Here is a 24,816-nt window from a genome sequence, read left to right on the forward strand (position 1 = left end):
CCACACCACTGCATGAGAGCCTGTGCTGACAGCCTGCATTGCCCAAGTCCTCCTCAAAGCTAAGGCTCCTCACCCAAACATATTTTCTGCTTAGAGTACAATAAAAATTTCAAAGGCGAATTTCGTTGACTGTTACTGTTTTCTTTCTTTATAAAGATCTAGGGGAAACTAAATGAGGAATTTGAGACAATTAACACTATTTTAATTCATAAAAAGGGATTTAAGAAATAGACTCTGGTAAAAGAAGTAGGGTAAAATGTCTGCTAGGAACATCCAGTTCCATAGATGACACTCATCATTTCAGCTTCTCTTATTCTATTAATGGAAAAAGAAATTGCTGTTGTGAGTGCTGCTGTTGAGCAGCTTTCTAATAGTGCTGGGCTCATGTTGGCACTGCTTTGCCTAGCTGTGCAAATCAGCAGAAACCCAGATTCTCATCTGCATCAGTATTAATATTTCTGACAGTTTAATTGCATCAGATTGGTGCTCCAAGAACACTCAATTGTACTGTAAAAGGGTTTAGCAGCACTTTAATAGAGCAAAATACATTTCTCCCACTGAATAATTTCTATAACCTGATTATAGGGCAGCAGCTTAATGGGAAATTCAATACATTTTATTTTTACTGGATTTTTTTTTGCTCATGGTTTCATATAACTGAAATCCATACATGGTTTTTAATGCAGATCCTGGCCTCCAATATAAATAAAGCATCTTGAAAAAGAAGAACCTAAAGCATATACTTTAAGTGTGATTCTTCTTTTTTACTAGGTATCTTTTATCTCTGTTAAAACACAAAAGCAATTTTGCCTGCTGTAATAACTGAGTTACATACTTCTTTTGAAAATGACTTAATGAGCCTTTATTCTAACATGTCATGCCCTATTTGAGTAGGAAACTGTCTGATTTTCTGTTAACATTTACATTCTTTAAACGCTGAGGTGCTCCACGCTAGTGAAAAACCCAGAAAAAGGGATGAAAGGAGCATTTCAGGGCTGCCTATATTTAAGCTGGGAGTTTAACAAGAATTATTTCTGACCAAGAGTGATTTCTCCCACTCCAGTACATGAAGTGGCACAGAGTGTCTGCAAGAAGCACTTAATTCATATAAATGATGGTCTTTGTATCAGCTTCTTTTATTCCATTAATGGTCTAAAAATAGTTGCTGAGGCTGCTTGCAGTTTGTTCGGCTTTCGAGTGGTGCTGGGCTCACACAAATCAACTCACACCGTGAGTTACTTTCACATCAGGCACTGCACTGGCAGAGGTGTCTTAGCAAAAGCAATGTCCTTGCAGCCTCTGCTGAATGCCAAGGTGAAAACTCAGAGCGAGATCTCACTGCTTCAACCCCGGCAGAGGATTTTATCAGCCTGAAGAAAGCCTCCTGGCCCTAAAGATCTCAACAAAAGGGCAGTGCTTCTGCTGTCCTGGCCAAGAACTGAAGACAGGGACCAATTTCCAGACATCCTCATAAGTGCTGATATGAGCTGCACTACCCATCCTCAAAAATGTGATATTTTTTTATTTAAAATGCATTATTTTGAATTTTTTCCTGATTTGGATGATATTTTCTGAGCATTTTCTTGTAAAGGACAAACTAAGACACGAGCCAAGCAACTTGACAGAAGTAAATATACCCTCAGAGCTCAGTCTCCTCTTTGTACCCAGAAGAGCCTTCCCCATTTGTGTTTCCAGAAAAGGTTGAGAGAGCTAAGTGAGTCTCAAATATTCTGATGGTACCTGAACAAATTAAAGCTCAGAACAACCTCTTGCCTCATACACTTCAGAGAAGCTCCTCTGCTGCTACCCTGCTGGGGAGAAAGGCCAAGGATAAGGACCTTCCCACTGGGACTCCATGAGGAGAAAAGCAGAACATTTCTGCTTGCCCAGGTGTACTTCCAGTTACCAAGGAGTAAGTTCTATTTGTAAATGAGGGTTTGAGTGGGTCCCTGTTTTTACCAAAACACTGCTGGTGAAACACCTTCCACAGCAATCTCTCCTCAGCAAAGCAGAAAGTGCAGTGGGTTTTCAAATGCAAAACCAGCTAAGGTGCAATTTTAAAGAGAAAAACCTACAAAAGCTACCACTACCTTGCCTCATTGCCTGAGACACCTTGAGATCCTCAGTATTTTCTCAAAGATTATGGCTCCCTCAATCCTGGGCACATGGCTGCTGCATGGCAGCATTATTTACACCACCACTCTGCTTCCCTTCACAATTCAAGAGTATTTTAAGCTGTGCTTCAGGAAACTCTGAGCCTAGCAAGCAAAGCTTTCTGCTGTGAAAGGACACTTCACAAACTGAATTAGCTGCGGTTTGTTAGCCTGGTTAGTAATTCTTTTTATAAGCTCCACTCCCTGCTGCCAACAGTGTGGCTCTGCTGAGTCTCAGTATGATCCTACTGATAACATCTCACTGTCCTCCCACATATTGGCTCCACTGAACCAAACAAATAAAATCAAGTTATGTCTAAATGTTTGCTTTAAAAAGTTTAGCAGCTTCTATGATTCTACCGTGCCAATCAATTAATTCCAGTCGTGCAAGGCAAATAATTTTATATTGAGTCAAATGAAAAGAAGTATATTTTTGTATTTTATCCCACTAAAGGATGAAACATAAAACTACAAGACTTCTAATAGAATGGCTGGGAAATACTGTCTTCCTATCTCTTCTTTTAATTGTATTTTAATTCACATATTTTATGTGATGAAATTCATGACATTTCTCCAGAAAGCTGATGCAAATTACACCACTACTGATATATTTTATCTCCTCTGTGTATGGCATACATAACAAAATATTGCCCCTGGTAATATGATTAATGAAAGGTCCATTTTTACTTTTTCCATAAATTCCTGTTACCTGTGATTGTACTCTCACCCCCAGGATTTCAACTTCAGCATTCTTAAAGGTACTATTTACTTCTCATTTTTAACTGCAGATTGTACAGAACCCATCCACTTTGATACTGTCATAGGCTGAAATTATTGCTCACACCTGGAATGGAAGAAAAAGCCTCCCCAAAAACTACATTTCCTAGAACAGCACTTCAGACACAGTAAAATGTGCCCTCCTGTTAAATTTGTCACTGCCATTGACACTTTCACTAATAGCAGTGAAAAGCTCACTAATATACATAAATTTCTCTGTATGAAGCTGAATATTATAATCAGACTTGAAACATCATCTTGTTGAAGTAATATAAATGCATTTGCTTAAAGATGCTGAAAAGATTGATTGCTTTTTTACTAGCAGAAAATCCCTGCTACTTGATAATAAATACTTACTAATTTTGCAACAGACAGGAAATTAGGAAAGTGCCACATGGCAGTTACTAAAAGCACCAAAATAATAATTCCAACCTCCAGCTACAGAATATTATTATTTAACCTCACTCCACAACTCCTAAGATGTTCATTATCACATCTGATGTGATACTCAGAAAAGCCACTAGATGAGCACTGCCTGTGAGTGACAGCTCCATCCCACTGATTGAGCCACAACATATTAAAAATAAGATCACATCATTTAACATGGGGATGACTAATCATACATTTAGTCTCTTAGCCATAATTAATATTATGTACATTTAAATCAGTCATGTCATGCTTCATAACTGGAAGTCAGTTTCAATAGAACAGTTAGCTTTTCAGCAGCATTTGTTTTCAGAAGTCAAGCCCTGACTGAGCTTTTTGTTTAATATCAAAATATCCAAGCTACTGGGTGCATCATGATCAAAAGCAAAGCCTGAATCGTAATGAAGATGCAAAGTGTAAGCAGCCAGATGACATTGAAGATCATTGCAAATATCTACTTCATTTAATTTGAACTAAACGGAAAAGTGTTTTCCGTCTTTAAGGATTTTGTTCTGGAAAATGGGACATAATTTTTTTTTTTTTTTGACAACCTGAGCTTCATTATCTTACCCATGGTTTCTGAAGTCTGGCTGCCAACTACACGAAGAAGCATTGGCTGACTGCTGCCTGACCTCTGCAAAGAGGTAGAAGGAGATGACAGTGTTGTACCATTCACCTTGGCATCTGCCTGTGGCTGAAATTGATAAAAAAAGGAAGACATTACTATAACAGCTCACTACTTTATATTTCTGTTTTATATTTCTATTTTTATATATTCCATGAATACACACAATTTTCAGCCGGCTTTTAAGTAAATTTATCCATGCAGCCAACGCATTTTAATTCTGAATTAAACAAGGAGGAAGACTAAGTAAGAACACCGAAACCCAATTCCATATTCTCACTCGAAGCCTGCAAAACAATTTTGTACTTTTGTACTTTTCTCTGACTCGCCTCTACAGACACGATTTCTTGGCATGTTCTCGTTATTGATAACGCTTCACACCCTGTTTAGAAAAATCACTCTTCGGAGACCTAGAAGAAATGCCTGAGGACTCACCTGCTCCAGCAGCTGCCTCAGCCTGTGCAGCTGCGATTCCAGCTGCTTGTTGTGATCCTCCAGGATCTGCATCCTGGCTTCCAGGCGGCCCTTGTGCTGGCGGAGCAGCTTGGCTTCCGCGATGAGCTCAGCGTCGCGGGGGCTCTGCGGGGAGACCGGCATCATCTCCGGGGGGGACGGCAGCGGGGACAGACCCTTGTGCTCGTGCTGCTGCTTCAAGCGGTCGTACTCTGCCTGCAGGTTCCTGTGGGGAGGTGACAAGGGGGCAAAAGCTTTACGGCCCTGCACGGGGCAGTGACAAGGCGCTTCCTCTCGTGCGGCGTGATGTTTTCACTTTTCAGGGCCCACCTGCACCCCCTGCCTTTCCCTCTCCCGAATCCACACACTCGTGGGATCATTCCTTACAGATTTGCAGGTATTTGCTGGATCTGTGGTTCAAGTTGCCTAAAGGCTCTTGGCATCACCGGAACTCACAGCTGATACCCTCCCAGGGCACCTCATGCAGAAGGCTCCAGACACCCTCCCAAAGACAGGATTGGTCTGTCCTGGGCTCAGCCCTCCCTCAGCTCCCTGCCCTTTATCCTTCCCAGCAGAAGTGGCACTGCCAGCTCCCTTCCACACATGGCTGCACCTGAGGGGTCACTAGTGCTAAAGAAGGACTCAGAGTTATCACAGCACCTCACAAACACTAAAGCAAAGAGGGTGCCACCTGGCCGGCCAATCTATTTTAGAGATGAGAAACATCAGAGAAGCGGCCACACAAAAAGGCAGAGCAAAACACAGAACTTGGCTGCAGTCGGGTCACGTCACTCTCCTCAGATCTGCAAATGCATTTCCAGCCTAGGGCTAAAATTATCAACTGAAGATGAGAGTAAGTGACCGGTCTGTTAAACTGAACTGCACTGGCTTTTGGGGCTATAATTTTCATCTTCTTTGTCCTGCCTAGAGTGCTACTGTCTACTGCAACTTTATGCACTGCTAAGCTTGTTCTTTGATTCCACAGAACTCCAATTTTGCTTCAGTAAAACATTCCATAGGTTAATACAATCTATAGTGCTCCACATGAAAAAAAAACAAAACAAACTACCAGCAGAGAAAGCACAGAAGGTAAGAAACTGAAACCTTGTTAAAGGCAATAGTCCAAAACCACAAAAATAGTAACTTGTAGCAGAAACTTCACAGGCAAGGGAAGCCTAACAAACTGCACTGGGATTTTGTTGCTATAATGTTCTTTTACAGGTTCCCAGAGGGGGAAAAATGGCTCGATGCTCTGGTAACTGCTTACTCATCACAAGCAGTGACCCAGATGTTTCTTTTTCAAACTTGCTCTTATTTGAGGTTGTGAGAACAGACACGTTTTTTTCCAGTTCTGCCTGCAAACCACAACACAGTCTGACAGTTTGGTCTGGAAGTGTAACAGCACCTAGGAAACCTCCCAAAAAAACCCTACTTCTAAAAGAACATTATTGTGACCAGAAGGAGAACTAAAGCAGGACGCATCGTTTCACACAGGTGAGAAAGCAATGCCAAGGACAAAGACAAGCCACTGACTGTTCTCCAAAGGTCCCTGAGCTCCTCAGCAGCTGCATGATGGACATGTCCTCACCTGGGACCCTGGCATTGCCCACAACACAATCTCTAAGAGATGGATGTCTGACCTACATGATTCCTCCTCTGCAGAAATTCTAAATTATTAAAAAGCAAGAGCTAATAATTTTTAACTTCAGGCTGTTCCAAAATTCAAGATTTCTTTCCTTAAAACCCACAAAAAAAGGGATAACTATAGAGAAGTTTTTTTCCCCAATTATTCTTTTTGTTTTAATGAAATACAGAGTTTCAAGTTCATGAGAACTATCTAGAAAGGAAGAGCTATCTATACTGGGAATAGAGATTGTCACATAAGTTATGTCTTCTGCCTGACTTAATGTCTTCTGATACTTCTAGCTGAACAAACTGGTGAATAATTAATAAAAATACAAATGGGAATAGGAATGAAGATGACAATGTGTTCATTACACATGGTGCTATTGCTGACTCAAGTTTCTACAGGAGTGATCATTAAGCCTGCTTTTCACCACGTCCGTAGATAGGGGCTGTCACTACCCCGTGAGGAATTTCCCAGATGCACAATACAGGCAATACTCTATGAACAGCAGACTCAAAAGTTTGAAGTGCTGTAAAGCAAAAGATAAAACATCACCCTAAGGGAAGCTAAATTAATGCACTTGGTCATACTTAGAACATAATCAGAAACCCTGCGACAAAGAAATCTGCAATAATCGCCTGTATCAATATAGAGAAGTCTTTCCAGTAACAGTAGTATTGAAATAGAAGTAAGGATCAGAGAGTAATTCAGATAAAAATCCTTTCATGTCTAATAAAAAATAATTAAAAATCTTTCTGAAAGCCTACACAAAAAAAAATTTTGAAAGACAGTGCATATTTTCCAACCAGAGGTATGTCTGGATTTGGGAGCTCTGTAATTAAATACTATAATACTGTTGGCACAAAGGAATGTAATTTTGAAGGATGCATGTGGGTTTGCCCAGTGCAGCACCTGTATTACTGAGTTTTCCAGCTGCACCTTTTCAGTCCAGCTACACAGTCCAGAGAACTGAGATTCACTGTAGCTTCAGAGCCGTAAGTGTGATGTGCAGTGCACACAATCAATAATATCACAACTGGGATCTAAACATACAGCAATGAAGAGGTGTATTAACATAATGGAAAAAAAGTTGAAAATTAAAAAAAAAAGAAGGAAGGAATTTGAAAAAATGCTGTAAGAATATCCAGAGAGAACAAATGGCCCTTATTCCTCCCTCTGGAACAGTTTTCAAAGGACTGCTGCTGTGAGCCAGGCACCCAAGGCACTGCCCACAGCCCTCAGGGTCCTGAGGAGAGGCACTCTCTGACACTTCCACCATAAAATGGGACGTAGCAGAAAGGGGAGATAAAAACATGCTCCTCTCTAGATGAATGCAACTGAGCAAGCACGGGCCATACATGGAAACCTCACCACCCTCCACCACAGCTCAGGCTGGGTGACTTTGACATCTGGCTGTCACAAACAAACAAACAGTGCTGCTGCATGTACTCACCACTGGGAAAAGGACGCCTTCTTCAGTAAGAGAATATTCAAAAAACCCCATCTATTCCATTTACAGTGCTTGCCACTCTTTGAGGCATTTGTGAAGAAAAGTAACATAGGAAGCATGCAGTGTAACCTTGATTTATGCAAGTGCACAGAGCTGAGTAGTAAAGAGTGCATGAATTATGAATCACATCCATCACTGGCAGCATTCATTGCCTGGTGACAGAAATCCTAGTGGACTCTGCTAGCTGAGTAGTCCTCTCAAAGGCAATAGAATTTGTGAATTCATGTTATTTCTCATCTCCCTACAGAAAACCAGTGGTCTGAAGAAACAGACAAAGATGGTAACTGAACCACCTAACCCCTGTCCCTCACTAGAGTGACAGTGTTTACTCAGGATGTTTCACACTCAGAAGATCTAGTTCCCCTTCTTCAGTGCCAAAACAAATACCAAGAGGAGCCACAGCATGTTTAGCAATGCATCACTTTCTTGCTGTTGGCAATCGGACTGAAGGAACTTATGTGAGGAGGCCATTCATCAGTCTTTGGATTTGAAGGAACACTGAAACAGCACACAGCCCACAGCACTCCCACTGCAAGTCAGGAAAAGCTAAGGAAGGGCAAATAGCTCTGGCTGGAGATCTCATTTGCTTAGTTCTTCTTCCAGGACAGCTCAGAGCTGGGAGGAAGAGGAGAGAACACGAGAGAAGTTTCCTTCTTACATAGAAAACCTCAGTTCAACTAAAATATTAGGGAACATCCACTTTCCTGACTCATTAAAATAGCAGGAGGGTATTTTAATTCTTTGCAAAAAGTTTTGACTCTGTCACTGCAGAACCATATGCTTTCTATTTAATGCCACTCCAGTACATCCTAGCCAGTATTACCTATCCTAATGTATAAACTGTGTTATGCATTGCTTTAGATGGACAACAAAAACTTGTCCTCTCTCTCTCCAAAATCCATTCACTCTCAAGGAAATAGTTTTTGAGAGGGTTTTATAATTGGATTTTTCTTTTACATTGCAATACAGTAATAATGCCTTCAATAGCAAGATTGCTTTTTGTCTGTTGAACACAGAAATGGTCTTATCACAATATTCCATGTGATGCAAAACTCAGCACAAGCCTGAAGATCTAAAACTCAAATGAAACATTTTCAGCCATTGAAAATATTCTCTACAATGCTCACATTTTAACAAATATAAATTATTTAGCAGTCAAATCTTAGCCATACATTATTTAAGGAAGTCGTACTTACAAGCTACAGAAGCACCAAGGTCTTAAAATGCTAGCAGATAAATAATGAATATCTAACAAGAGGTCCTTGGAACTGACAAAACCCTGAGTCAGAACCACATCACATCTAGGTTAGTTTGCAAGTTAGAAAATGCATTTCAGAAGAATTCAAAATATGTAGCAGAGCTTTTACACTGTCCAAAAGCAAACCCTCAGAATTACAATTTCAATGAATCTTTTTCATTTAGGTAACAAGTCAAGATGGAAATACTTGGGAGGCCAGAAACTGTAGCTGAAGCCCAAATGAAGGTCAGAATTCAATCAGTGGCTCAAAAGAGACAAAGCAAAAAGAAAAGGGCTTTTTTAAAAAGCAGGAAACTGCAGAGAGCAGAAGAAAAAGAGAAATGACAATGAGGTGCCAGTATCACAGCACTGCTTCCTCTTGGTACTTGAGGCATCACTTGTGGCTGCTTTCCTGGGAGCTGCTGAGAAGTGACTGCATGCCCTGACTCTAACAGTAAAAGTATACAAGACACAGCAGAGACAGCTAAACCTGGGTTAGCAGAAGTTATCACAAGGGTATGCAACAGGAGTAATGTCAACACAGGCAGGCAAGGGTGACTCCTGCAGCACATCCAGCTCAGCAGAAGCAGGAGATGCACGCTGGAACAAAGGGATGTCTTCATCCTAAGGCAGTAACAAAAGTTTACACGGAGGGTGTTTCAGGATATGCATGGGAAGGAAGAAGTGCTCACCCACTGGAACCAGGTTCACACAAGGAATTAGGTGTCAGGTTGCTGATTACCTTTGGCAACAGCCAAGAAAGGTTTGCACAAACCCAACGGAGGAGAACGGCTAGGAAATAGGAATCTGAAGGGACAAGACTGGTTTTAAAAGTAGCTAAGTTACATGAATGCCTCCTGACTGATCCTGTCTGAAGAGCTTATTTTTCTAAACAAGAATCAGTGTTTCATCCATAAACTCACGGTCATCTGGCTGTGACAAGCAACCAGGACAACAAGAACTTGTTCACTTTTCAGCAGCTACCTTACATTTTACATACAAGTTATTTATAGCAGCTTGCAGGGACAAAAGTCATGATTTTGTCATAATCAATGAAAATCAGAGCAGTGTGACCTCTACGCTGTGAGACAGAGCCAGAGCTCTGTGTGCCTGCTGTGTTGAGCACTCACAAAAGGCAAGGCTGCCTGTGGTGGCATCCCCTCCAGAACTGTGCCTCCAGGAGTACAAATGAGAAAAACAACTTGAAAGACTACAGCTCTAGTTTAGTCCAGGACTGGCAAACTTCAAACCAGATATTTTTAAGGTGTAATTCCGGCCAGAAATCTTTTACTACCCCTCATCAGTAATTGCTAAATTAAATAAAGCCCATGCAGAAATTGAAGGCATGAATTCTTGAAGGGCTTTTTAGTTTATTTAGCTATCTAGCTCCATGTTGTACTAGTTTTCATAAACTACCTTTCTAATAAAAAACTAGTCTGCTTTAAAAGTCACCCTCCTTTCTGCTAGGCAGCTTATTTTGTATACAGAGAGAAAAGCATTACGATTTTTTTCCTTCTTCTAGGATTCACTATATAATGCTGTTTAAAAAATCACACCCATCTCCTGGAAACCAAGCTATCTTATCATCTGCATTGCACTAGCTACTAGATATTTCTTAGCTACAGTCCTGAACATGCAAACTATGCTATCTTATAGCAAAATACTAATTTTTCTTCACTTCAGAAAGTGCTTGGGCTTTCTGTGCTATGTAGTAGGAACTCCGTGGTTTGTTTCAAACAAAATCTCCCTGCTGTTCAGTGAGCAAGAGCTTTGTTTACTGCAGCTTTCTGTGTGAAACATGGTCCTCATTCTTGATGCCTACAATCTTCTCCATTCCCCCAGACCCTCCTGATAAAAAGTCTCTGATGGAGCCACGGGAATTGATTAGCACCATCCAAAGAAGACATACCTGGAGAGAAGATCTACGACACTGCCAACTCCTGCATTATTTCCTTGACAAGCCTAAGGTAAATGATTAGTGCATTAAATCCTCAGTGTAAGCAGAAGTACCTAGCTCTTAGAGAAGCAAGAAAAAAGAGCACGACAATGCCAACAGACTGTACCACAAAAGCTGAAGATAGCGGAAGACAAACAAACCCATGTGGTTTTTTTTGGTAGAACTAAATTATTTATATCTTACAGTCTCATTTTGGTGAGTCACAGTTGTAACTACCAATCTTTCAGGGTCAGGATCTCCTGGTTTTTGTGCTGATGACCCAAGATGCCAGAGTAAAGAGGACTGCAGTGCTGTGATGCTTCAAGAACCTGTGTGTTTTATTTTTTTTTACGATGATTAATGAAGATAACTTCAATTCAATTTGAAGTTAGAAGTGGTAAGTGATACTTTGTATTGAAAGACTAAAGAAATGGCAACAAGCAACACCAAACAGAGAGGAAAGAGGACCCAACTTTTACCCACTACGAAATTACTTATTTGTCAGAAAAAAAATGCAGTTTTGTAACTCATTTTATCTCTAAAATATGTAACTGTTTTGCAGACTTTTTACTTCAAATTCAGCAGCGGGTGGTCTAACCCACCTGTTTTCCTCCTCCAGGTCTGCGAGGATTCTCTCCAGTTCCCCTCTTTCCTCACTCTCCAGAGAAATCAGGATCTGGGCAGGGCTTCGGGGCTGGCTCAGGGGGGACTCCTGGTTCAGACTTTGGCAGTAGTGCTGGATTAACAAGTGTTCATCATCACTGGAAAACAGAGCAGGGTAAAACAGGCTGTTCCCTTCCTGCTTTTCAGCTTCACAGTGAATATGAGGAGATGATTCACTCCCAGTCTCTCATTTCTTACAAAGAGATTTGCTGAACTCTTTGTAACCAACAGCAGAGCAATGCACCTTCAAGCAAAATCTGCTGACCTGTTTCACTGAGCCTCTGGTAATTTTCCTTCTCTGCAGAGACCACCTCTCTCCTTCTCTGCTTCTTAAGACACCTAAAGCCAAGTTTTGCAACAGCTGACAACCCCAGCTCTCCTCTTTTGACAAACTTCAATTAGGAATTTGCTTGCAAAAAAAAAAAAAAAAAGCAATCTTCTGCTGCCTGATATGCATTGTAGAAGGGTCATTCAAGCAAGGGCAACACATTTATTTTTGTACCTACAAACTCTCCTTGTGTAGTAAGTGTGTGCCTTATTTATATTTTTACCTATAAAATTCTAAATTAGGTAAACAAAGAAAAGCCCCCTGAACTAATATAATAAAAGCATGTTATTTTCACCTCAGATGTCTGGCTTTTTTTTTTTTTAATTTAAAAATGATGTACACTTCCAGAATAAAAGTGTATTCTGTTTAATACATAGGATCTCTTTCTCTATTTCTATTGCCCCTGAAGCTGTCTGGCATCTGAAAACAAATATCTCTGGAAGAGAAAAGGAAATACAATTCTGAAGAGCTTGATCACCTCCCAGAACTACATGGATTGTTTTAGGTGTGGTTTAGGTGCTAAGGAGATGCATCCAAGCCTTAAGCAATGCAACTTACACCTGCAGTCACTGAGAAACCATGAGGTATCCCCTGACACCATAGGATAGGGTCAAAAAAAATGACACTGATGTTGGAGATCTCACAGAACACAATAATTCAGTCTAGTCCAGGGCTTTTTCCTGTTAAGTTTTAAACCAGAATTTAACAGGCATTTTGAACAGCTGTTATTGTTCAAAAATGATAATTTTCCTGGTTTTCATTTGTTCCTGAAAATGTTAATGATGCAATTTTATGACTGCAGGAGTGCCAAAGCAATGTAGAGTACATTAACATTAGCTCATAAAAGAGAAGCATTAATTTTTCACAAAAGGAGAGGCTTGCCAGTTCCTAAATTTATACTTTTCATGAAGCACTTCAACTGTGATTTCCTTCCAACCACTGCTTTGCATTTATAAATATTCTTACAGATCTTAAGTGAATTAACTGTGAAGAAGTGACATAACTATTGTAGTAAAATGTCACTTTACAAGCATAGTCTTTTTGTGTGATTTTCAGCCTGCACAGATATTTTATACATCATTGCAGCAACAATGCTGTGTGATATATAGATATATATGTTGCATTTTTATTTCCTGCCTTCCTTGCTTCCATCTATCATTCTACCTGTACTGATTAGCCAAATAATCCAAACCCTGCAAGAATACCAAATAGTACTTAGGCATAATCTGACAAGCAAAACTGAAGTAATTACGGTTGTGGATTCATGGTAAGCTTTGATTTTGCTGCAATTTGTATCTATCTGGATAATATTTCTTCCAAAATTCAAAATGCACAGTTTTATTCTCATTTTAATAGTTGAAACTGAGGAACAAACTGGATAGTTGACTTATTAATTGAATCATGCTAGTACAACTTCCAAATAATAAAAAAAATAAACTGAACAGCAAGACCAAAGTGTAATACAAGAGACAGAGTGCATGCATGATTTCTGTGACAAGGACACTGAAGTATTTCCGTGGGACAACACAAAATTCCAGCTATTAGAGCATTACTACTATCCACAGTAATACAAAATTAACACATGACTTGGAAACAAAGTTTTCATTAACTGCACAAAACTTACTGACATTGCATCAATATTAGCTTTGAGGGGTCATTTTAACTTTCCCTTTTTACCAATATATTAAAACAATGTACTTGGTTCTACAGGAGATTTTATTTCAAAACCAACAGACAACAATCCTACCAAGTCAAAAGAGAAACTATCTTGAAACACAGAAACAGCTTTATTGCTATCTGAGCTCACAGGCTCAGAATCAACCTCACGAAATATTCATTTGGAATCTCAATTTAAGTGAATGAAAATTGGCCAGAATTCTGTGTTGTAAAGGACTGCTACAAATTTAATTGTCTGAATTTTCAAAAAAGTCCATCCCTTAAACTGTGATAAGGATGAGATCATGCAGAATAGATCCAAATGTTTTTGGAGAAGTTGGGGTTTTCATATCTGATTGATTTAGAATCCATGCTATGGCTTCTCCTACACAGTTAATTAACCAAGATCAAATTTTCACACACACCCATGACATAGTTGCTTCTGTGTTGTCTTCAGAAACATTACCCACAGTTAGTTCTATGTCCTCTTATTCAGAGAATAAAAAAGACCAAGAATATTATCAGAGAAGAGCCACAAAGGGTTTCAGAGAGTGATTTAACCACTTCTCAGAAATCAAAACTTTTATTTATAACTCTGCATTTAAAGTAATACAATGAATGCTTGTCAGTGGTCTGTCCAACTCACAGTTTACTACTGCTAGCATTTCACGATGATGATCAGTCCCTCCCGGCTTACCCTTGCACTGTATTTCAGGTATTTGTACACCAAAGATTTCTGTTTAGCCTCACTTATGTCCTACATGACATTTACTAGCTTACAGCAACTTAACCATGATTAAGCTTGAACTAAGACAGAAGGGGTTTTCTGTGTCTTTGCCCTTAGAACTCATCAGACTATGACTGTGTTTTGAATGTGGAAATTATTTGCTGAATACATCAGTAATTTTTGGAAATCAATTTGTAGTTTTAATTTTGAAGGTATCAATCATTTGTTGTATCAATTTGGTATTAAGCTATAAGCCATTAATCCAGGTACCATGATCCAAATTGAAAGGACATGAGCACGTCATTAAATTGAACCAGATGTGACACCTGGCCATGAAAATACAGCACTACAAAACTTCATTACAAGTTATTAACCTCCCCAAGGAAATACACGTCAAAATCACGAAAACAGCCTACTTACATGCTCTCATTAGGTGAAATACTGTCATTTAGGTAAGAACCATTGGTGTTCTCCATTTCTGCTAGCCTGTGGAAAAATAAACAAGACTCATTAAAACCAATTATGTTTTTCAAAAACTTTGTTTGTTCTAACATTCTGGGAAGAATTAAAGAGCGTGATGTTTTTGATGAATTTGAAACTCAAATTAATTTACACTCGCTGCTGATTACCAAAAGGTTTTGCAATAAGCTATCACAAAGGATTGTTTGCTACAATGGCCTGGCTAGATTCACTTCTAAGTTTTCAGCCCCTTCTCTGAGGTTATATTCCAACTTCTCTCGATTAATTAATTCCAAAATCAAAGAAAAGCCTTAAGATGCCAGGGGATTACACAAATTGCTTTGTACCCGGCAATGTCGTTGTCCAAACAGTTACAATCAGTCATTTCTCATTAGTTTTCACACTCAGCCCCTCCTAAACACCCTGCATAATTCAGAAACACCTCTCCTGATCAAGAGATACTAGAGGAGAGAAAGAGGCCAGAATAACTATCTTTCATTACCTCAGCCCCTGAAAATTCACTTGCTTGGTAGAAAAACGTTTTCACAATATGTGCAATTAATCCACTTTTTGATTCTTAGGAGCAGTATGAAAGCAGAGAATTGAACTGAAGCAGTGATATATCACTATTTTAATCCTCCAAATCAAGGAAAAATCCTGTTTGTGGCATTTCATGACGTGAATTAACATTACGATGACACTGAGATTCATATGAGATTTAGGAGGTTTCTGCTCTCCTCATTTGTACTATAATATCAGGGTCCATACTAAAAACTAAACCTCATGTAGAATCAGAGAAGGATTTGGGTTGGAAGGGGCTTTTAAAGATCTCCAGTCCAACCCCCCCTGCACTGAGCAGGGATGTCTTCAACTTGAACAGAGCCCCCTCCAGTCTGACTTTAAATGTTTTCAGGGATGGGGCTTCTACCACCTCTCTGGGCAAGCTGGTCCCAGCGCTTCATCATCCTCATTGCAAAAATTCCTTCCTTACCCCTAGTCTGAATCTGTCCTCTTTTGGTTTAAAACACTAGCTCTTGTCCTATTGCCACAGGTCCTAATAAAGTATCAGTAACTCAGCACACAGCTTAATGAGGACTCCAAGGGACCCAAAAACCAGTTCTGACCACACAGGTGCTCTGGCATGCAAGTTAGGACAGGCTGGTGAACAGCAACCACAGACAATGCCCTTGCATCCCAGAGCCTGGAAAACAAAACCCCAAATTTTATGCTTCTTTAAGAAGTGCTCAGGTAGCCTCTAGCTCTTCTTTTTTTCAAGTAATTTTAGAGAAAGATCTGCCTGAGGTCCAGCTGGTCTCATACCTGCTAGCATAATGTTCAATGCGTGAATGAGTATCATCGTGTGAGAGCTGAGGGGACGAGGCAGGCCTATAAGGCAGAAAACACTGATTAATCACAAACAATACCCCCTTAATAGTAAAAAGACACTTAGCTATGCCTATACCCTCACATCTCTATGCCTTATGCCATGTTTGATAAAAGCAAGTCAGAACTCCAGGCGCTGGGTGCGCCTCCTCGAGCCATCGGTGCAATGTCCTGTGGTGCCACACTGGGGATTTCTGACCATTTGCAATCCATCTGCTGCCACGGCTCCTCTTCACACCAGCTCCCAAACAAGCCTCTTCCAAAGGATTTAGAGAAGAGCTTTCACCCTGCTTTTCCCTTCACACCTGCCTCCTTCATTGGCATTTCTGCTTCACATGCAGCCCTGCACAGGCTGCCAGCGTCCTGCTAGGAACCTCTCCTCTGCCTCCCACCCTGCTCCAGTGCCTGCTTCCAGCACATCCCACTTCAAGGAGCCTTGAAGAATTATTCCACAAGCAGCTAGAAATAAATACAAGAAGCATAAAACGTCTGAAATGAGCCTTTAATAACACTCTGCAGACACTGATGATTTTGCCTAATGTCTTTCAAGAGTTGCAATCTCAATGGTAGCCCAGTGTGTTATACAAGGGGACACTAAGTTACGTTGGGTTTTCTGTCTGACAGATGGCATGAGGTCCTCTTCAGTTTTCTGTTGATGAAAACAATTCATAGGACTTTTCTGGTCAATTAGAGCATTGTTTCTTATAGCCTCACCTCTGGAAAACACCAACATTAAATTATGTTGCTATGCAGTTCAGACAGCACCCTTTGCTGCCACGTGGGATTTAGCCAATCTACATGTATTAAGAGGTGCCAGATAAACAAAAAGTGATGCAGCTTCCCAAACTGAATGGCAATTTTATACTTTTGCTAAATTTCAACTGCCCTTTATTCCATCTCTGCTGACTCTACTTCTGGAACTCCTGACTGAGGAAGGAATTTCTCCCCATTTTAAATTGTTGGATGCTGTGGTTCAGGCTGGGACTGCCCAAAAGTGATTGCATTGCATTGCACAAGCTGACGGGCTTTGTATTTACTGTATTTACTGTATTTAAAAACCAAAACTGTAATAATCTTCTGTTCTGTTCCCATGTTAGGAGTTTGACAATCCTGCTGTAAATCTACCAGACTTCTCAGCTTCCAGGTTTCTAATCAGCCTCCAAAGAGCTCTAGATTAGGATCCTTCTGAAATCATAGAGCTGTATGCTGGATACACATACAAATCAAGCATCATCATTAACATCTCCTCTCACAGAGCAGCAAAGTTTTCTCTCTTTAAGGCATTATAGGCCAAGTATAACAAATCTTGTCTTTGCAATGAATTTTGGCCTCTACTTTTACTCATCACATATTCAAGCATTACTACAGCACTACAGAGGACAAATACTCAGTTCACAGAGTTCCTCAGTGCAGCAGAGATTCAGAGGATGGGGCAATTGATTCTCTGTGAGTCTATATACCATTCTGTGTAAACATGTGCAGGGAAGGGAGGAGAAAAGGATGCAATTTCTTTAGAGCAGTGGATCACGGAGCAGGATGACGATGGTTTTTGGATAAATTGAAGTTACCCTCATTTTTTTCTATTTTTCTGTCATACAGCATATATTAAGCTGATCTTAACTGGTACCATCAATGCAAGAAGAGGTCTTGTTTTCAACACACACACAAATGTTGATGCTAATACAATTTTGAGTTGGATCATTCTCTTAGTGCCTCTCACCCTGACATTGCACATGTGTTTGTAACAGCACAAAAGAAGGGACAACACTTGGTTGGGACCTACTGGGAAATGAGATGCCTCTTTTTGCAGTACTGGATGGTAAAAAGTCATGCCTGACTGCATGAATATATCCTTGCTGTCTTGAAATTATGCTGCAACTTCAGAAGTGACCAAGTTGTATAATAATATAAAAAGATATATTTTTAAAAGGACAATATGATGTTGTGTAAGTTGTTGGAGTTGATTCTGCCAGCTGCAAGCAGGGAGTGAGGCTACAATTCCAGGTTTGTCTCTACTTCAGAACATACTGCAGTGGAGATGTACCTCAAACAGCTTTTTAGGAGTTTGCTTAAGGAAGCAAACCTGCTAGAGAAGCATTGCTTTGTGATGAATTCAGCTGCTCAGAGGTACTTTTGCCAGTCTCTGAGCAAACTTGAGAAGGACTGTGCTGTATTTTACATACTCTCAGTGACCGACCACCTGTGCTAGAGCTCCCCGTCCTTCCTTCCCAAGCACACACACTCAGCACACCTAATCAGCTCAAACACTCAGCAGGAGGGCTGAGTGACACAGCCAATATTTAGCCAAGATAACCATCCCTTTTACAAGGGCTCCACAGCTGCCTTGCTCAAGCTGGGGTCTGCGGGAGCAGATTGGGAATTCTTGTCAAGTGAAGTGCTGACCAAGTGGCAAACACCACCTTCCCGCAATTCCCTGCACCCCTGCAGACCTGGCTGGCACCATGAGGGTACTTTTCTCTGTTCAGCATTTTATTTGATGCTTCCTGAAAGTGTAGAAACAAGTAACTTGTCTTTGTATCATTGTACCATCACAGTTCAAGTTAGATACACATTCTCACAACTTGTGAACTGTCCCTTTAATGTCTTGCAAGCAACGTATCTGGGCAAAATACTGGATAATAAGCAGTAAGAACCATTAACTTCCAACCACAAAAATTATCTATTTATAAGCAGTTCCATATATACCACACGTTGGTGTCAGAACAGCACCAGCATTGCTGAGAGCTGCCAGGTGATGCTTTTCTGAGGCACTTCAAGGACAACCAGAAAACTGGCATGAGAGCACCAGAAAAAGGCATGAGTGTAGAAAACATGAAGGAGTTTTATAGTAACTGGTTTGTCTGCTGAAGCTGGAATCACCCTGTAAGCAAGAAAAAACTTTAAACCTGGGTAGCTCAGTAACTTGAATTGCAGGTCAAGTGCTGTAGCATGAAGGAAAGAAATAAAGTTAGCTGAACAAAATTAAAGGCAATTCTTTCCAGCCACTATTACTTGCTTATTTTTCTGCTTCCCTGTCAGACCAGATGGAAGGATTATGCTCTGGAAGATACCTGAGTTAGTCTGACAAAAAGTGCAACCTCTCTGCACAAATCCTGCTCCTCAGTATTTCTCAAGTTTTCTCAAGTAGTACATGAGAGTTAAACTCCCTGCAGTGCATAACAGCAAACCTTTGGTGTGAAGCTACCAATGTCACTACTGTAATTAACTAGAAATGACCACATTATGACAGCCTAATTTCATATTATGTCAGACACAGCAATGGCATTCCACACGATCCAAGCTTTCTTCAAGTGTCACTTTTAACTTTGCTATTGTTCTGAAATGTAAGGAACCTAGATCCATAGTTGCATCTATAAAAGTGCATCCTCAAGCTCAAAGCCCCTCTATTCCAGTCTGCCTCCAGACTTTTGGCATTCTCTGTGGGTAAATTCTCAGCCATGAGGTTTGCACTATTAGATGTGCTTCCTGGTTGCCTAAATTTCCTAGAGGTAGAGCACTTCCCTTGGCTTCCCAAGGGTTTGTGCTCCCAACGAAAATTATAAATCAATATTCCAGTGTATACATTTCACTCATGTTTATTCTACAAAAAGTTCAATGGAGGTGCAGGCCATATACATTTCACCATTTAGAAATATAAAAAAATCTATTTATTAGTTTCTCGTTAGTTCTCAATATGTGAATTAAAATTAATTCTTATTTACCATTATTCTAGAAGCATCTGTGTAACACTAGAAGTAGCAAATGCCACAATAGTAAATATATATCTATCTTTAGTTTATGCTGAGGCTATTACTACAACAGTAAGACACAAGGCATGTGCTGGAGTGGTGCAAGAATGAAAATCTATTCCACAGCTGAAAACCCTTGCTCTTTTAACTTCTGAAAAAATACAGTAAACATTTCCCCATTTCAACCTGCCTTCACAAACCTGAATGTATCTAAAAGACTGTAATAAAATACCCAGTGAGCTCTGGATTAACTGGAGCACTCGAGTGTGCACGGTTGCACATAAAACCAAATTATGGGTTTATCTGCAAAACTGTGTCATTCCTGAAACTGAATTAAATCCATATCAAGTTCAATCTTTGTCTTTCAAAAAGCATTTAGTACACATTCAGAGGGATCGACACTTATTCAGAAACACAGGCTTTTAAATGACAAACTTTGATAAGCATTAGTAGGTCTGCACGAAACCCCTGTTAATTCCATGAAAAATACATACTCCAGAAAAAGTACACAGTACAAAATCCATGACTGCTGGAAATTCCAGGGTTTATCTCATTCTACTCATTGGGGATCAAAACATTCCTTCAGAGAGTGCACCGAAGGAAATAATCGTAAAGAAAGAAGGAAATGATCTCATGTAAAACTGAACAAAGAAATAAACAAAAAGAAAAAGTGAGGGAGCGCAGCAGCAGTAGCAGCAGCAGCACACTTCAGCAAAAGTACTCACGCAGAATCTACTGGCCAGAAGTTGATCAGAGTAACAGGACTGCAAGACAAAAAATGAGGAGGTGAAGAGAAAGGCAGAAGAAACTCAGCAGCAAAATAATTACAGAAAGTTTTAAAAAAAAGTCACGATAACTAAAAAGCAGAAATCCAACAGACCGACATGAATGGCTGTGAAGAGCAACCAACCAAAAAGTGAGAAAAGAAACCTTGAAATATAAAATTTAAAAAGAGAAAGAGCCAGAACAAGCTGCGTGCAATTGCCATTAAACAACTGATTAAACGTGGAAAAAACCAAAGGGAACTGGGTTAAGTCATTGATTTCTCCATGTGCATCATTACTGCTTTTTTTTTCCATTAAGACATCAGTCATTTAGAAAGACTAAATTTATAGGCTGAGAAAAGAAGAAATCATCTAGGAAGGTCACAAACACCGTAGCCTAATTAAAAAAAAACAAACCAAGGAAAGATACCCATTTGGAAGAAAATAAAAATTTAATGAATGTATCATTAACCTCCAAATTGCACATCAAACTTAGAAGTCTGTAAGACTGCCAGTAAGACTGTATTTTTTTTTTTTTGCTAACTGAAGCTGAAGTTCCTGTATAAGGACAGGTGAAAGCAGATAAAGGCAATGGCAACTGGAAGCCCAGCTTGTGTTTTCCTGCCAGGCGAGGTAAACAGAAATGAAAGACATAAAGAGGCTTTATGCATTTAGGAAGTGAAAGGAGTTGGCACCAGCTGGGGAGCTCAAATAGTGTACCAAATGAACTGCTACTTAAGATACTTCAGAGCTACTCACGTTTCCATGTTGTCTCCCTCCAAGACAGTCTGCACAGGCAGGTAGCCCATTCGTGGGTGCTTTGCAAAATATCTTTTTGTTCGAAATTTGTTTTTTAGTACCTTGGCAAAGTCACGGACATCTTCTCCTGAAGTTGTCTGAAAGCCACAAATCACAATGAAATCATCTTTCATGAGGTTGTCACTGTTTTTCAATTGCCTCTTCCTCTGCTGGGTCACTTGGAAGAGCTGTGATCACACCAAGCAGAACTGCCAGCAGCTTGAGCCCCGGAACAGCAAATTTTATTTGTCCATCACTGTCACCCTTACAATGCACTACACAGACACTGCTAGTGGGGAGGAAGGAGGGAAAGAAAAGAAGTTCCAAAATCCCCTGACAGGCTCATGCCTCACCTCAGGTGATCTCAAGAGGACAAGCAATAATTAGACAATAATTTGTCATTTCCTCACCTGGCTGTGGGGGGCCTCTCTGCCTACTTTTGGTTCAGTACTAAAATGGCTGTTGTGGAGGACACAGTCCCTGTGTCCAGCTGGGTGCTTCACTGTCTGGATCCCAACTCTTACCACACACTTGGCATCTCCATCTCACGGGCTTGTCAATCTATGAAAGTCTCTAGGTACCTTTTCTTTCCAGTTTCCCTCCTCAGCCTTCCGTGCCATTAATATTTTGTTCAAAGGGAAACAAAAAGCAGGTGAGAGCTGCTTAAAGCTCTCAGATCAGTTATTTCTTCCTTCACCTGTTCAATGTGAAACTGGCAGGCATTTAAGATCAATACTCTTGAGGAGAGAACAATTTGCATGAAGTTTTCTATTCCCTTGCCTGCAGCAGGCCTCCCTCGCTCCTGCAGAGATCAGCAGAGCAGCACAACGTGGATTTAGAAAGACCAGAAAGAGTCAGGAAGAGTTTCAAGGATGTCTGCTGTGAAGATGCAAGACTTGTTGAGAGCCTGACGAAGAATCAGGCAATCTTCTGATGAATTTTAATGTAAGACTTCAATTACTTCAGTCGGGCTGCATTCCCTTCTCTGAACCTTGCAGAAACACCAGACCCTGAAGTACTGATCTTTTACAGTAAATTAACTTCCTCCTGACCCACATAATAATATTGCTTCTCCAATCTATCTAATTTAAGGGAAAGAAATCAGGGAAAAGTTAATCTTTCTGACATTTTTATTGAGTTCTGTGCCTTCTGCATAGAGGGGAAGGATGTGCTGGAACCTATCAGTTAAGCTGATCTTCACAGAGCTGCTCAAACACAGATAGGTAGATTTTTAAAAAGTAGAAAAATAAAGGATGCCCTTAAAAAGTATCTGCAGAAAGACTGAAAAATATTAACAGAAAAGCAAATATTATCCCTGTACTTATGAGACCTATGAGCTTTATGTAAAGCTGGAAAGATTTTGGCTCCCTTTCTGGTCAGTCTGCTCTGGCAGGAAAATTCAGTGTAAGCAGTAACTGGCAGAGAAGTGACACAGCAGAACCTACGAGCCAGTACAGCAGCATCTGTATTTTCATGAAAGTGAGATAATATTTGGTAATATTAAGTATCCCTTCCTTAATTAATCAGAAGTAAAGACATTTGGAAAAGGGAGGGGTGAAGTGTGCCCAGACCACCCAGAGGACTCCAGGAAGGAGATTGATTGAGGTGGCTCCCTGCCCATGCCCCCGGAGGAGGGAATTCCCTCTGCTGAATTCCATCTGCACTGCCTGCCAGGAGAGCTCTTAACCAGCTTGTCATCAAGAGAGCACACAGAGAACATCTGCTGGAAACACAGAAAAACTTTTAATATTTAATCTTGGTATAAACAGACTAAGCACAGCTTCCTGCCCAGTTGTTCACCTGTGCCATTTATAACCATTTATTACTGCTCTGTCTATTTTTGATGCTGAGAGCACTTTCTATTGCATTTGACTGTAATTTGGATTAAGTGTTTCGAGGTATTAGAAATTAAACATTCTTTGCTTCAGCCTTCCTGGGACTGTCTCCCCCTCTCTATTTCCTGAACCTTTTCCATGACAACCAAAGAGCAAAATGTTGTGCTTGCACAGAAACATCCCAATCTAGCTGGTACCACAAGCATCCTGAGAAGAAAATATATCTTCTAGTGACAACTAAAAGCACCAGGCACCTCTCATACAATCCAACTGCCATTAAAAAAATGTTCAAGGAGCACAAGAAAGGCAAAGAAAATGTGATTATTACATGGACAAGATGATAAACTGAGGCTATTTTCAGCCAAACTTTCTGATTTACTCCACAGATGTTTTATTCTATATGATTTTCAGAGTAAAATCATCCAGGCCCCAAAATTCCCAGCAGAACTGGTTTATGGGGAAGAAACAGTGGAGTTTCAGCATCCCAGCTCTCTTAAGTCAAAGCAACATATAGGCAGATGGGTTAAACACGTTCCAAACCTATTCTGAAACCAAACTATTTGATAAGAAATAGTTCTTTTTATTCACATAGGAACAGCTTTACCACCAGCTGATTTTTCCCAGTTTGGTTTAAGAAAGTGCCTTGCCAACCCCCCTCCCAAGACCTCAGCCCTGGATGTAGACAGGTCTATCAGTTTGACACACTTCCTTCCAACGAGGTGTTATTTATGTTCGTGTGTGACTGTTCATTAAACCCTAACAGAAAAATCATCCTGCATTTACATCTCAGTCTATAAGTTGTCTTCTATGCTTTGTTTGAAAACTCTTCAAAAGTCCCATCTCTCTGAACAATAAATTGAGATGTGTTGCTTTCAGGAATAATTGTAGCAATTTTTCTGTCTAAATGAAAACCAGGCAACTGCCTTGCCCTTATTCTGACTCACGTTTTGCAAGAGAGGGAGCATTATAACATCCCTCAGGTATTTAGCATGCGTTCTCAAAACTCCCCTAAGCAGAATTAAAGACTGCAGCGCTCAAAAATTTCTTGATACTAAGAGGGAGGAGGAATAAAAATATCAGAATACTTCGGTGTGCACATTGAATTATTGCAAAGATATCATCAAAGAAGGCATCACATGTCTTCTCTCTGCCAAAATACCTTTTAAGGTGAGAGATTAGTGTGGAGGAAGACTGATAAATCCTCTGCCACCTGCATACTTTTTTTCATTCATTTAGAAAACAATTACAAACTAGACATAGCTTCAGTGAATGTTCAGTCCCCCGGTACTTGGGTAAATTTTTTTGCAATAGCAGCAACACAAAAAAGCGTGGGGCTTGCTGTGTGTCACATTCACTTCCCCCTCCACCCCAGCTAATCCTCCTCTAATTCAGCTGGCTGCTTGTGCAGCCAGGCACGGCACATTAGCACGGGTTGCTGGAGTTCAGGGAAAAATCCACTGGCTGTGAATGGTTCTTTATTCTGATCCAGCAGGCTGGACGTGGTGGCAGGTTTTCTGTGCACCACCACGTTCACCTCTCAGTAATCTGTATTTTCAGGGACAACACAAACCTGCTGGACACAGCACTGCGATGAGTTGCTGCAGGCTGGGGGCGCACCTCGTAATCCCTTTTTATTTCTCTGTCCTCAAAACACATCAAAAGGGTGAGAAAATGGCTGGAAGACACTGGTTTGTATCACTCACAAATCTC

The 24,816-nt window shown here is 40.3% G+C and overlaps 1 protein-coding gene across 17 annotated transcripts in view; it reads right to left on the minus strand.

Annotated features, from left to right (window-relative positions):
- Positions 1-24,816, minus strand: part of DMD (dystrophin) — a 1,161,005-nt gene that overhangs the window by 16,705 nt on the left and 1,119,484 nt on the right. For 13 of the 17 annotated variants that reach the window (XM_038157590.1, XM_038157559.1, XM_038157583.1 and 10 more), the window contains 7 exons: positions 21,233-21,369; positions 20,435-20,473; positions 15,898-15,963; positions 14,539-14,604; positions 11,347-11,505; positions 4,417-4,660; positions 3,927-4,050 (listed from right to left, as the gene is read on the minus strand). In XM_038157590.1, coding sequence (XP_038013518.1) covers positions 3,927-4,050; positions 4,417-4,660; positions 11,347-11,505; positions 14,539-14,604; positions 15,898-15,963; positions 20,435-20,473; positions 21,233-21,369 — 835 coding nt within the window. The remainder of the gene's footprint in view (positions 1-3,926; positions 4,051-4,416; positions 4,661-11,346; positions 11,506-14,538; positions 14,605-15,897; positions 15,964-20,434; positions 20,474-21,232; positions 21,370-24,816) is intronic. The other 4 variants (XM_038157541.1, XM_038157635.1, XM_038157653.1 and 1 more) reach the window with 2 other exon arrangements.

This window comes from Motacilla alba, chromosome 1 (assembly GCF_015832195.1).
Source record: "Motacilla alba alba isolate MOTALB_02 chromosome 1, Motacilla_alba_V1.0_pri, whole genome shotgun sequence".
Taxonomy (NCBI): domain Eukaryota; kingdom Metazoa; phylum Chordata; class Aves; order Passeriformes; family Motacillidae; genus Motacilla; species Motacilla alba.